Consider the following 14,486-nt stretch of genomic DNA (forward strand, 5'->3'; position numbering starts at 1 on the left):
CATAGCCTCGGGTGTGTTATGGTTGACGTGGTAGCAACACATTTATCTGTGGCGGTCCAAATGTATGCATAGCGGGCCGTCACAAATAAGTGAATGTATGGGAAACACTGCAGTAAATCATCGCCTCGGGTGTGTTATGGTTGACGTGGTAGAAACACATTTATCTGTGGCGGTCCAAATGTATGCGTAGCGGACCGTCACAAATAAGTGAATGTATGGGAAACACTGCAGTAAATCATCGACTCGGGTGTGTTATGGTTGATGTGGTAGCAACACATTTATCTGTGGCGGTCCAAATGTATGTCTAGCGGACCGTCACAAATAAGTGAACGTATGGGAAACACTGCAGTAAATCATAGCCTCGGGTGTGTTATGGTTGACGTGGTAGCAAAACATTTATCTGTGGCGGTCCAAATGTATGCATAGCGGGCCGTCACAAATAAGTGAATGTATGGGAAACACTGCAGTAAATCATCGCCTCGGGTGTGTTATGGTTGACGTGGTAGAAACACATTTATCTGTGGCGGTCCAAATGTATGCGTAGCGGACCGTCACAAATAAGTGAATGTATGGGAAACACTGCAGTAAATCATCGCCTCGGGTGTGTTATGGTTGACGTGGTAGCAACACATTTATCTGTGGCGGTCCAAATGTATGTATAGCGGACCGTCACAAATAAGTGAGTGTATGGGAAACACTGCAGTAAATCATTGCCTCGGGTGTGTTATGGTTGACGTGGTAGCAACACATTTATCTGTGGCGGTCCAAATGTATGTATAGCGGACCGCCACAAATAAGTGAATGTATGGGAAACACTGCAGTAAATCATAGCCTCGGGTGTGTCATGGTTGACGTGGTAGCAACACATTTATCTGTGGCGGTCCAAATGTATGTATAGCGGACCGTCACAAATAAGTGAATATATGGGAAACACTGCAGTAAATTATAGCCTCGGGTGTGTCATGGTTGACGTGGTAGCAACACATTTATCTGTGGCGGTCCAAATGTATGCATAGCGGGCCGTCACAAATAAGTGAATGTATGGGAAACACTGCAGTTAATCATAGCCTCGGGTGTGTTATGGTTGACGTGGTAGCAACACATTTATCTGTGGCGGTCCAAATGTATGTATAGCGGACCGTCACAAATAAGTGAATGTATGGGAAACACTGCAGTAAATCATCGACTCGGGTGTGTTATGGTTGATGTGGTAGCAACACATTTATCTGTGGCGGTCCAAATGTATGTATAGCGGACCCCCACAAATAAGTGAATGTATGGGAAACACTGCAGTAAATCATCACCTCGGGTGTGTTATGGTTGACGTGGTAGCAACACATTTATCTGTGGCGGTCCAAATGTATGTATAGCGGACCGTCACAAATAAGTGAATGTATCGGAAACACTGCAGTAAATCATAGCCTCGGGTGTGTTATGATTGACGTGGTAGCAACACATTTATCTGTGGCGGTCCAAATGTATGTGTATTGACGTCAATTGTGGTGTTCCACAGAGTGGAGAACGCGTGCACGAAGCTGGTCAAAGCCGCGTCCATGCTGAACGCCGACCCGTACTCGGTACCTGCTCGAGACTACCTCATTGATGGCTCTCGGGGGATCCTCTCTGGGACTTCAGACCTTCTCCTGACCTTTGACGAGGCAGAGGTATTTTTTGATCCCTGTTCTTCAGTTCCCACACAAACACACGTAGAGAACTACTACTACTATTGTCACACCTTCTTCTTCACCACAGGTCCGCAAAATAATTCGAGTCTGCAAAGGCATCCTGGACTACCTGACTGTTGCAGAGGTGGTGGAGTCCATGGAGGACCTGATCACGTACACAAAGAACCTCGGACCAGGTCAGTCCAGCCTGAAAAGATTGACAGTTGTCTCAGATCCGCTAACTTCTTCCTCTACTTTGCCGTGTCCAGGTATGACCAAGATGGCCAAGATGATCGACGAGCGACAACAGGAACTGACTCACCAGGAGCACCGCGTCATGCTGGTCAACTCCATGAACACAGTCAAGGAGCTGCTGCCCATACTCATCTCAGGTAGACCATCAACGCCATCACCGAGGGATCACGTAGCGGTTTCCTGTAGCTCTTCCTTTATCCTCCAGGTATCAAAATCTTTGTGACCACAAAGACATCTGGCAGCCAGGGCGTGGAGGAGGCCTTGAAGAACCGCAACTTCACCTTCGAGAAGATGAGCGCTGAGATCAACGAGATTATTCGAGTGCTGCAGCTCACATCCTGGGACGAGGATGCTTGGGCCTACAAGGTGCGCACGCTTTCACTTTCTTTTACGTCACTGCGGGAACTGCGGTATCTAATATATTTTATTCATCATTCACGTAATGAACACACACACACACGTCATGGCAAGCCACGCCCCTCTCTTATGACGACAGATGGTGATTTCCAAGATTATAAATGTATCTCCAACTCACCCCCCTAAATATAGATAATAACTAGGGCCGTCAAAGTCAACGAGTTAATTACTTGCTAATAACGCTTTAATGATGTGTTAATAGTGTGTTAATGACGCATTAATGGTGAGTTAATGATGCATTAATGACACATTAACAGAAGTTTCCTTTAGCGACGGCTATTTTTTTGACGCGCGATTAAAGTGCTCTCCTCCTGTTTGACCCTCAGCCTACATATTTGTGATCAAATGTGATTAATCGTGAGTTGCATTAATGACACATTGACAAAAGTTTCCTTTAATGACGGCTACTTTTTTGATACGCGGTTAAAGTGCGCTCCTCCTATTTGACCCTCAGCCCACATATTTGTGATCAAATGTGATTAATCGAGAGTTGCATTAATGACACATTAACAGAAGTTCCCTTTAACCACAGCTATTTTTTTGATACGCGATTAAAGTGCGCTCCTCCTGTTTGACCCTCAGCCCACATATTTGTGATCAAATGTGATTAATCGTGAGTTGCATTAATGACACATTAACAGAAGTTCCCTTTAACCACAACTATTTTTTGATACACGATTAAAGTGCGCTCCTCCTGTTTGACCCTCAGCCTACATATTTGTGATCAAACGTGATTAATCGTGAGTTGCATTAATGACACATTAACAGAAGTTTCCTTTAGCGACGGCTATTTTTTTGATACGCGATTAAAGTGCGCTCCTCCTCTTTGACCCTCAGCCCACATATCTGCGATTAAATGTGATTAATCGTGAGTTGCATTAATTACACATTAACAGAAGTTTCCTTTAACGACGGCTATTTTTTTGATGCGCGATTAAAGTGCGCTCCTCCTGTTTGACCCTCAGCCTACATATTTGTGATCAAATGTGATTAATCGTGAGTTGCATTAATGACACATCAACAGAAGTTTCCTTTAACGACGGCTATTTTTCTGATATGCGATGAAACGTGATTAATCGTGAGTTAACTATGAACAAAAAAACGCGATTAATCGCGATCAAATATTTTAATCGATTGACAGCCCTAATAATAATAATATATCAAACAGCCTTTCTTTTGTGTGGCCCAAATACTCGTCATACTTCATAATATTTATTTCTAGAATTTGCCATGGATCAATAAAAGAAGAGATGTGTGCTGAAAATGGCCCCTTGGTCGGAGTTTGGACACCCTGTCACAGTGAAAAACGATCATAGCGACACTAAACAAAACAACTTCCTGCCCGAAGTAGTACTCAAGTTTTGCGATCCACAGTTACTTGTTATTCGTGTAACTTGGAATGGATAGTCGGAAAATTCCCAAAGGTTTCCACGAGTGTTTCCCTGGTTGAATACGCACCCGTACTGCATACTACATGAGTAAAAGTACGCTTAAAGTAAGGCAGCAACATACCAAGCATGCTATGTATCTTTGTTCTGTCTCGTCATTCTTTCCTAATCACTTTTCTCTCCTTTTTAGTGTTTTTTTTTGTTCTTGATGGTACTTTGGGATCAGTGTTGCGTATTTATGTGCTTGTTCTTCTTTCCTTTTCTTTGTTTTTTTTTTTGTTGTTTTTTTTTACTGTTCCTTTCTCCCTTCATCCCACGTAGAAGGTAAGCCTCACCGCTCCTCTTTTTTTTCTCTCTCACTGCTTTTGCAGCAGCAGAAGCATGTCAGCCATGATGTGTGTGTTTTTTTTTTCCAAGTGAAGAAAAAGTGTGTTGTCTTGTGCTTTTGTGATGCCCATTGTGTGCTTTTTTGCGGCGTTGGCATCAGATTTCCAGGGATGAAATTGTGTTGCTAATAAAGTCGAGTGAGTTGTTTGAGTAGCCGGAATGTTTGGGCCCTATGAAATCCGTTTTAGTTAATTCTCAATTTTTTAATTTGTTTGTATTTCAGTTTTTTGCATGTTACACTTATTTTTATTGTATTTATATATATATTTTTTTATTATTGTTTTTTGGGTTAGTGAATAAAATCCTTATATTTATTGGACAATTTAGTGAAATTGAGAAATTTTTAGTTGCCTGGCTAACTCCTCTACAAAATCTTCAACAATATATTTTATATATATTGTATATTTGAATTGCTAATTATTTTTATGACATGTTTATTTTATTTATTTTTATTTTATTATTATTTTTGAAGGATGGTCACGGAAATGCGATTGGTGTGTGCGGCTTATGATTTTTTTTCACTCTGAGCAAGCATTTTCATTCATTCACAAGGGTTGCAGTACTGGTGGCCAGCCAATCACAGGGCACATATAGACAAACAACCATTCACACTCACATTCATACCTATGGACAATTTGGAGTGGCTAATTAACCTAGCATGTTTTTGGAATGTGGGAGGAAACCGGAGTACCCGGAGAAAACCCACAAACTCCACACAGACATGGCCGAGGGTGGAATTGAACCCTGGTCTCCTAGCTGTGTTGGTCTGCGCGCTAACCACACGACCACCGTGCAGCCTATTTATTTTTGTATTTATTTGAGTTAATTATTTTTTGAGAGAACATGCAAACTCAACACAGAGATGGCCGAGGGTGGAATTGAACCCTGGTCTCGTAGCAGTGTTGGTCTGCGCGCTAACCACACGACCACCGTGCAGCCTATTTATTTTGTTAATTTATTTGAGTTAATTATTTTTTGAGAGAACATGCAAACTCCACACAGAGATGCCCGAGGGTGGAATTGAACCCTGGTCTCCTAGCTGTGAGGTCTGCGCACTAACCACTAGACCACCGTGCTGCCATAAATAAATGATTTACATCATAAATAAATTCATTCATTCATTCATTTTCGACCGCTTTTTCCACACAAGGGTCGCGGGGGATGCTGGAGCCTATCCCAGCTGTCTATGGGCGAGAGGCGGGGTACACCCTGGACTGGTGGCCAGCCAATCACAGGGCACATATAGACAAACAACCATTCACACTCACATTCATACCTATGGACAATTTGGAGTCGCTAATTAGCCTAGCATGTTTTTGGAATGTGGGAGGAAACCGGAGTACCCGGAGAAAACCCACGCATGCACGGGGAGAACATTCAAACTCCATACAGAGATGGCCGAGGGTGGAATCGAACTCGGGTTTCCTAGCTGTGAGGCCTAACCACTTGGTCACCGTGCAGCCGGGTGATATATCGATATTTTTTAAAAATATCAATATATCTTAAGAACAATATCAATGACATGTATATCATTCATATCGATTTTATGTGGGGGGGGGTCTCATGTTTCAAGATGGCGCCGTCCGAGTGCAAGCTAGCTACGACAGCTCCGTGTCTCCTGCGGCGTTTTTAGTGTCTAATCGTGCTTTATTTATAAATTGAATGTGAGTGTGAATGGTTGTTTGTCTATATGTGCCCTGTGATTGGCTGGCCACCAGTCCAGGGTGTACCCCGCCTCTCCCCCGAAGACAGCTGGGATAGGCTCTTCCTTCCGTGGCTCATCACTTAACCACCATAATGGGTGGGGGGAGGCTGATGCAATTGTCATGGGGGGGGGGGGGTCCGTCCCAGCAGGTGGTGCAACAACAAACACTAGACCACCGTGCCGCCATAAATAAATGACCGAACTGATCTTATATAAATTTGTTGATGCATTAATTGGATTAATTTTCTTAAAGGTTTCTTATTCGCCATCTTCATCGGCTTCCACGCTCGCTGTTGCCGATGAACACAATCATGGCATGCGGTTGTTCCTGACGTGTTTGCTTCCCCGGATCAAGGGTGTGGGCGGTTTAACATGTGGCTCCAAACCAGGAATGATCGTCTCCAAGTCATTCCCACAGCACATGTTTAACTCATCCACACGCTATGTGCTTTTTGCGGGAATATTAACACAAAAAGCTTGGTGTTTTATTGCATTTATTGTGTTATTATTTTTTAAAAATTCCTTATCTAATCCAGCGTTTCATCCCAAAGGACACAGAAGCCATGAAACGAGCTCTGGACCTCATTGATTCAAAGATGGCTCAGGCGAAGAACTGGCTCCGGGATCCGAATGCCCCCCCAGGTACGAAAAACACAAACATTCCTCATGACATTTTACCGATGACAAAATGTCTTCTCCTCACTAGGGGACGCTGGCGAACAGGCCATCCGACAGATCCTCGACGAAGCCGGTAAAGTCGGGGAACTGTGCGCCGGTCGGGAACGTCGAGATATCTTAGCCACGGCTAAGACTTTAAGTCACATGACCGACCAGGTGTCGGAAATGAGGGCCAGGTATGTCGTAATCTCGGATTATACACCCGGTTGGACACTTTAGTCCAGTTTCCATGTTTCTGTCCACATCAGAGGTCAAGGGGCGTCGCCGGCCGCCATGCAGAAAGCCCAACAGGTTTCCCAAGGTCTCGACGTTCTCGCCGGAAAGGTGGAAAATGCTGCTCGGAAGCTGGAAGCCATGACTAACTCCAAGCAGGCCATCGCTAAAAGAATCGACACCGCCCAAGTGAGTCCATTGTCCCTTAGTGGGAACTGTAGGGTTACTATACTATTATGTTGTTCTCGCTCATTCCAGAACTGGCTGGCTGATCCCAACGCAGGTCCAGAAGGAGAAGACAACATAAAGGCTCTTTTAATGGAGGCTAAGAAGATCGCCGACATGTGCGAGGACCCCAAAGAACGAGATGACATCCTGCGGTCGATTGCCGAGATAGCAGCCATGACCGCCAAGTTGTCTGACCTCAGAAGACAGTAAGTTCTTGACTTGCTCTCCAAAGATCTCATTCGGTTCTTCACTTACTGGAATAAAAAGCTCCCTCTACTCCTTTTTAGGGGCAAAGGCGACACCCCCGAAGCTAGAACGTTAGCGAAACAGATCGCCACAGCTCTGCAGAACCTGCAGTCCAAGACCAACAAAGCGGTAGCCAACAGCAGGCCCGCCAAAGCAGACGTTCACTTAGAAGGGAAAATCGAACAGGCTCAGCGATGGATCGACAATCCCAATATGGACGACAACGGCGTCGGTCAGTGCCGTTTTCTTTTCTCCGTTAGCTCAATTTCACCTCAATTAATATTTTTTTTATTTGTGTTCTCAGGCCAGGCAGCCATTCGTGGGCTGGTGGCTGAAGGCCGCAGGTTGGCGAACGCCCTCCCGGGTCCGTATAGGCAGGAGCTTTTGGGAAAATGTGAGCAGGTGGAGCAGCTTATGGCGCAACTGGCGGACTTGGCCGCTCGAGGTGAGGGCGACTCCCCTCAGGCTCGTGCCGTGGCTCATCAGCTACAGGAAGCCTTGAAGGTAGGATTCCTCATTCATTGTTCTACTAATACAGCGATAACAGTGGTTAGTCATGCACTGTCAAACACCCCCCTCTGGTGGCTGTCAGCGGAAGTGCAACAAAACGCACATACTGTGGGTTTTGTTGATATTATGATATTAATGTATGATTATATTGTTTAAACATTCATTCATTTTCTACCGCTTATCCTCACGAGGGTCGCAGGGGTGCTGGAGCCTATCCCAGCTGTCTTCAGGTACCCTGGACTGGTGGCCAGCCAATCACAGAGCACATATAGACAAACAACCATTCACACTCACATTCATACCTATGGACAATTTGGAAATTTTTATGGAATGTGGGAGGAAACCGGAGTACCCGGAGAAAACCACTCGTCTGTCGTGAAGCCGGAGCGGACTATACTCATGAAATTAAATTTCTTCAAGTTTGTAAGTTTCGGTGGACGAGTGGTTAGCACGCAGGCCTCACAGCTAGGGGACCCGAGTTCAATTCCGCCCTCGGCTATCTCTGTGTGGAGTTTGCATGTTCTCCCCGTGCATGCGTGGGTTTTCTCCGGGTACTCCGGTTTCCTCCCACATTCCAAAAACATGCTAGGCTAATTAGCGACTCCAAATTGTCCATAGGTATGAATGTGAGTGTGAATGGTTGTTTGTCTATATGTGCCCTGTGATTGGCTGGCCACCAGTCCAGGGTGTACCCCGCCTCTTGCCCCGAAGACAGCTGGGATAGGCTCCAGCACCCCCCGCAACCCTTGTGAGGATAAGCGGTAGAAAATTAATGAATGAATGAATGAATTGTGGAAAACATGGCTGCACGGTGTTCAAGTGGTTAGCGTGGAGGCCTCACAGCTAGGAGACCCAAGTTCGAGTCCACCCTAGGCCATCTCTGTGTGGAGTTTGCATGTTCTCCCTGTGCATGTGTGGGTTTTCTCCAGGTACTCCGGTTTCCTCACTCATTCCAAAAACATTCCAAATTGTCCATAGGTATGAATGTGAGTGTGAATGGTTGTTTGTCTATATGTGCCCTGTGATTGGCTGGCCACCAGTCCAGGGTGTACCTCGCCTCTCGCCCTGAAGACAGCTGGGATAGGCTCCAGCACCCCCTGCAGCGGTAGAAAATGAATGAAAAACTTGTTTACCTGTTTTTTTTTAACATTACTAGAGCCTTCCAGACATGAAATAGCACCCCTATAGTCACTTTTACACTTGTATTACCCAGTATAGTAATAAAATAAGACAAATGACTTGTTTGAAGTTAAGAGTTTTAGCTTGGCGTGGGTTCATACCCTTGGTAGGTATTATTGTGTAGGTTTCCTCCCACATTCCAAAAAACATGCTAGGCTAATTAGCGACTCCGAATTGTCCATAGGTATGAATGTGAGTGTGAATGGTTGTTTGTCTATATGTGCCCTGTGATTGGCTGGCTGGCCACCAGTCCAGGGTGTACCCCGCTATTGCTATGGAATCAAACTACAACATTTGCAGTATCGCCCACTTGTACAACGCATACGTTCCAAAAGTGCTGACTCAGCGTTACATCTTCATGTCCTCCACAAAGGACCTTAAAGGGAAAATGCAAGAAGCGATGACTCAGGAAGTTTCCGACATCTTCAGTGACACCACCACCCCCATCAAGCTGCTGGCGGTGGCCGCCACCGCCCCCCTGGACACGCCCAACCGGGATGAGGTTAGCGTTCTAACTAGCGTCCTTTACTGTCCGTTGTGTCGTCGTGGTTTGACTTTGTGGTTTGATCTCGTGTAGGTTTTTGAGGAGCGAGCCGCCAATTTTTTGAACCACGCCAACAGGCTCGGCGCCACCGCGGAGAAGGCGGCCGCCGTGGGAACTGCCAACAAAAGCACGGTGGAGGGAATCCAGGCGGCCGTAAAGTCGACGAGAGACTTGACGCCACAGGTGTGACCTGGTTTTGTGTTGTTGTTGTTGTTGTTGTCGGAATGTCACATGACTCGCTACGTCTCCAGGTGGTTTCCGCCGCTCGAATCCTCCTGAGAAACCCCGGCAACCAGCCTGCTTACGAACACTTCGAGACCATGAAGAATCAGTGGATTGACAACGTGGAGAAAATGACAGGTTTGTACTGTTGTGTTAGCTGAGGGAATCGAACCAAGGGGCAAAAATTCACTGTCTTGTTCAGGTCTGGTGGACGAAGCCATCGATACCAAGTCCCTACTGGATGCCTCTGAGGAAGCCATCAAGAAGGACCTGGACAAATGCCGCGTGGCCATGGCCAACCACCAGCCCCAGATGTTGGTCGCCGGCGCCACCAGCATCGCCCGCCGTGCCAACCGTATCCTCCTCGTGGCCAAGCGCGAGGTGGAGAACTCCGAGGATCCCAAATTCAGGGAGGTGGTGAAGGCCGCGTCGGATGAGTTGAGCCAAACGATCTCGCCGATGGTGATGGACGCCAAAGCCGTGGCCGGGAATATTCAGGATCCAAGTATGTGGACGTTTTTTATGGAGTTTTTTTAATTAAAGGGGGGATCCATCTTATTCGGGTTTTTCTCTCCAGATCTTCAAAAGGGTTTTCTGGATTCTGGGTACAAGATTCTTGGTGCTGTCGCTAAAGTAAGGGAGGCCTTCCAGCCTCAGGAACCAGACTTCCCACCACCTCCTCCTGATTTAGACCAACTTAACGTAAGTCCATACATCCATCCATATAAATATAAATATAAATATAAATATAAATATAAATATAAATATAAATATAAATATAAATATAAATATAAATATAAATATAAATATAAATATAAATATAAATATATCATCCATCCATAAATATGTAAATATAAATATATCATCCATCCATAAATATGTAAATATAAATATATCATCCATCCATAAATATGTAAATATAAATATATAATCCATCCATAAATATATCAATATAATCCATCCATAAATATATCAATATATCAATATAACCCATCCATAAATATGTCAATATCAATATAATACATAAATATATAAATATAAATATATAATCCATCTATAAATATATCAATATAAATATAATCCATCCATAACTATATAAATATCAATATAATCCATCCATAAATATATCAATATAAATATAAATATATCCATCCATAAATATATCAATATCAATATAATCCATCCATAAATATATAAATATCAATACAATCCATAAATATAAATATATAATCCATCCATAAATATATAAATATAAATATATAATCCATCCATAAATATATAATCTATCCATAAATATATAAATATATAATCCATCCATAAATATATAAATATCAATATATAATCCATCCATAAATATATAAATATAATCAATAAATATATAAATATAAATATATAATCAATCCATAAATATATAAATATCAATATAATCCATCCATAAATATATAAATATAATCCATTGATAAATAAATATAAATATAAATATAAATATAAATATAAATATAAATATAAATATAAATATAAATATAAATATAAATATAAATATAAATATAAATATAAATATAAATCTATCCCTCTCGTACAGCTTAACGACGAACCAGCACCCCCCAAACCTCCTCTTCCGGAAGGCGAGGTTCCTCCCCCCAGACCTCCTCCCCCAGAGGAGAAAGACGAGGAGTTCCCTGAGCAGAAGGCTGGCGACATGGTCAACGAGCCCATGATGGTGGCCGCCCGGCAGCTCCACGACGAGGCCCGCAAGTGGTCCAGCAAGGTACCTCAACACATTTACCCCCCCCCTTCTCAAAACTCAACCTCACAAGCCCCTCCCCCTTAATAGGGTAATGACATCATCGGGGCGGCCAAACGCATGGCTTTGCTCATGGCCGAAATGTCCCGATTGGTGCGTGGCGGCAGCGGGAACAAACGCGCCCTCATCCAATGCGCCAAGGATATTGCCAAGGCTTCTGATGAGGTCACGCGGCTGGCGAAGGAGGTGGCCAAGCAGTGCACGGACAAGCGGATCCGGACAAACCTCCTCCAGGTGACACCATTTTTTTTGGGTTTTCTTCGGTCTTAGCTTAGCATCATGATATGATATGCTACGATATAACTTTTCATACCTGACTTGCAGGTATGCGAGCGCATTCCCACCATCAGCACCCAGCTGAAGATCCTGTCCACGGTCAAGGCCACCATGTTGGGTCGCACCAACATCAGCGAAGAAGAGTCGGAACAGGTGAACCAATATTTCAAACCGCCTCGCCTACGTTTTGCTAACACGGTCCGTTCCCAGGCGACCGAGATGCTCGTCCACAACGCCCAGAACCTCATGCAATCCGTGAAGGAGACGGTCAGGGAAGCCGAAGCGGCGTCCATCAAGATCCGTACCGACGCAGGTTTCACTCTCCACTGGGTGCGGAAGACGCCGTGGTATCAGTAAAAAAAACCAGGACCAAGCGCTTTCTCTACGTCTGTCCTCATGGCGGACACTGAACGGACAGATGTTGAGTCTCACATCTTGGAAGGGTTGCTGGTTTTGTGTGGGATCCTTACTAGGAATGTGTGTAAAAAAAAATGTGATTTTTTTTTTTGGAAAATCCTGGGAATATACAGTATATATATTTGGATTAAAGCTTGGATTTATTATAGTTTTTAGTTCACATTCAGTTACTGACATTTGGACAAGACCATTTTAGACACACACTAGTTTTTTTTTGTCATACTTAAATCTCACACAAATTTAAATATTAGTCAAAAACAACACAACTGATAAAAAATGCATTTTTTTAATAATAATAATAAAAAAGTTTCATTTAAAAACTGATTTTTTTTTGTTCAGTTGTGTTGTCATTGACTAATATTTAAAAAAAATTAAGCGTAGGGAAAAAAAAAAGTAATAAAGGGGGCAAACACTTTTTCACACAGTACATAATACCACTGTAGACTTAAACATGACTTAAAGATGAGACCGCTGTAAAAAAACCATAATATATGCAATATATGATACACAATAGTCCACAAGACTAGTGTAGACCCACACAAGACTAATACAGACAAGACAAGATCGTAAACCGTCACAAGACTTCTAGACGAGTCCGTTGTAGACTGACACAAGGCTATTTATAAGCGAGACTATTTTAGACCTACACCGGACTTGTAGACAGGACTATTATAGTCTGACACAAAACTGCTATAGACAAGACTATAGTGAACCTACACAAGACTATTGTAGACCTGCACAAGACTATTATAGACCTGCGCAAAACTATTATAGATGGCAAGATTTATAGATAAGAATATTGTAGACCTACACAAGACAATTATAGACCTGCGCAAAACTATTATAGATGACAAGATTTATAGATAAGACTATTGTAGACCTACACAAGACAATTATAGACCTGCACAAAACTATTCTACATGACAAGATTTATAGATAAGACTATTGTAGACCTACACAAAACTATTATAGACCTGCACAAAACTATTATAGATGGCAAGATTTATAGACAAGACAATTGTAGACCTGTACAAGACTATTATAGACGGCAAGACTATTGTAGACCTGTACAAGACTATTATAGACGGCAAGACTATTGTAGACCTACACAAAACAATTATAGACCTGCACAAGACTATTATAGATGACAAGATTTATAGATAAGACTATTGTAGACCTACCAAGACAATTATAGACCTGCGCAAAACTATTCTACATGACAAGATTTATAGATAAGACTATTGTAGACCTACACAAGACAATTTTAGACCTGCACAAAACTATTCTAGATGACAAGATTTATAGATAAGACTATTGTAGACCTACACAAGACTATTGTAGACCTAAACAAGACAATTGTAGACCTGCACAAAACATTCTAGATGACAAGATTTATAGACAAGAGTATTGTAGACCTACACAAGACAATTATAGACCTGCGCAAGACTATTATAGATGGCAAGTTTTATAGACAAGACAATTGTAGACCTGTACAAGACTATTATAGACGGCAAGACTATTATAGATGGCAAGATTTATAGACAAGACAATTGTAGACCTGTACAAGACTATTATAGACTGCAAGACTATTGTAGACCTACACAAGACAATTGTAGACCTACACAAGACTATTATAGACGAGACCATTATAGACCAACACAAGACTATTATAGATTAAATGATTTATGGACAAGACAATTGTAGACCTGCACAAGACTATTCCAGACCAGACAATTGTAGACCTGCACAAGACTATTCTAGACCAGACCATTTTAGACTTACACAAGCCAATTGTAGACCTGCCAAAACTGTTCTAGACATGACTATTGTAGACCTACAGTACATAAGAAAATTGTAGTCCTGCACAAGACCATTATAGCCAAGACTTCGAGAGTCTAGTCCTCCACAAGCACATTGTAGACCTGCACAAGACTATACTAGACCAACACTCGCTTCTGTCCGGTGACACTACTCTGTATTAAATATAAACACTGTTCTGTTGGTTACATTGTGGTGCAATTTGACCTCATTTCTGTTGCCAAAGACTTGTTTTGTTTTTTTGCTGTGACGTTAGACAAATAACGACAGTAGAGAGACAGTTCTGAGATTAAAATCTGCCTTTTTCGACAAAGCAAAAATAAAAATGTTACCGACACAAAAAACAAAAATCGCACAACCAGTGTGCCTTTGCAATAGAATTTTTTTATTTTTTTTTGTCTTTGCACAAGCAAAATAAATAAAGTTTCACCTGCCTCGCTATGCAAATAATGTAGTCAGAGATCATACTAAAGTGAAGATGCACCCCCATGTTTACTATATTGTAATAAAGCATTTTATAGCACTTGAACGCTGC

At 42.7% G+C, this 14,486-nt stretch overlaps 1 protein-coding gene across 1 annotated transcript in view; it reads left to right on the forward strand.

Annotated features, from left to right (window-relative positions):
• The window catches only part of LOC131109309 (vinculin), a 28,347-nt gene extending 13,867 nt beyond the window's left edge, over positions 1–14,480 (forward strand). The window contains exons 3-21 of the mRNA XM_058061191.1: positions 1,514–1,664; positions 1,753–1,861; positions 1,934–2,056; positions 2,125–2,285; positions 6,368–6,458; positions 6,523–6,670; positions 6,743–6,896; positions 6,966–7,141; positions 7,223–7,413; positions 7,486–7,685; positions 9,244–9,372; positions 9,448–9,597; positions 9,666–9,774; positions 9,839–10,141; positions 10,214–10,338; positions 11,219–11,404; positions 11,471–11,674; positions 11,765–11,869; positions 11,927–14,480. Of these exons, the coding sequence (XP_057917174.1) occupies positions 1,514–1,664; positions 1,753–1,861; positions 1,934–2,056; positions 2,125–2,285; positions 6,368–6,458; positions 6,523–6,670; positions 6,743–6,896; positions 6,966–7,141; positions 7,223–7,413; positions 7,486–7,685; positions 9,244–9,372; positions 9,448–9,597; positions 9,666–9,774; positions 9,839–10,141; positions 10,214–10,338; positions 11,219–11,404; positions 11,471–11,674; positions 11,765–11,869; positions 11,927–12,073 (2,962 nt within the window). The 3' untranslated portion in view covers positions 12,074–14,480. The remainder of the gene's footprint in view (positions 1–1,513; positions 1,665–1,752; positions 1,862–1,933; positions 2,057–2,124; positions 2,286–6,367; positions 6,459–6,522; positions 6,671–6,742; positions 6,897–6,965; positions 7,142–7,222; positions 7,414–7,485; positions 7,686–9,243; positions 9,373–9,447; positions 9,598–9,665; positions 9,775–9,838; positions 10,142–10,213; positions 10,339–11,218; positions 11,405–11,470; positions 11,675–11,764; positions 11,870–11,926) is intronic.
• Positions 14,481–14,486: the final 6 nt, after the last annotated feature.

The sequence above is a fragment of the Doryrhamphus excisus genome, chromosome 22 (assembly GCF_030265055.1).
Source record: "Doryrhamphus excisus isolate RoL2022-K1 chromosome 22, RoL_Dexc_1.0, whole genome shotgun sequence".
NCBI classification, from domain to species: Eukaryota; Metazoa; Chordata; class Actinopteri; order Syngnathiformes; family Syngnathidae; genus Doryrhamphus; species Doryrhamphus excisus.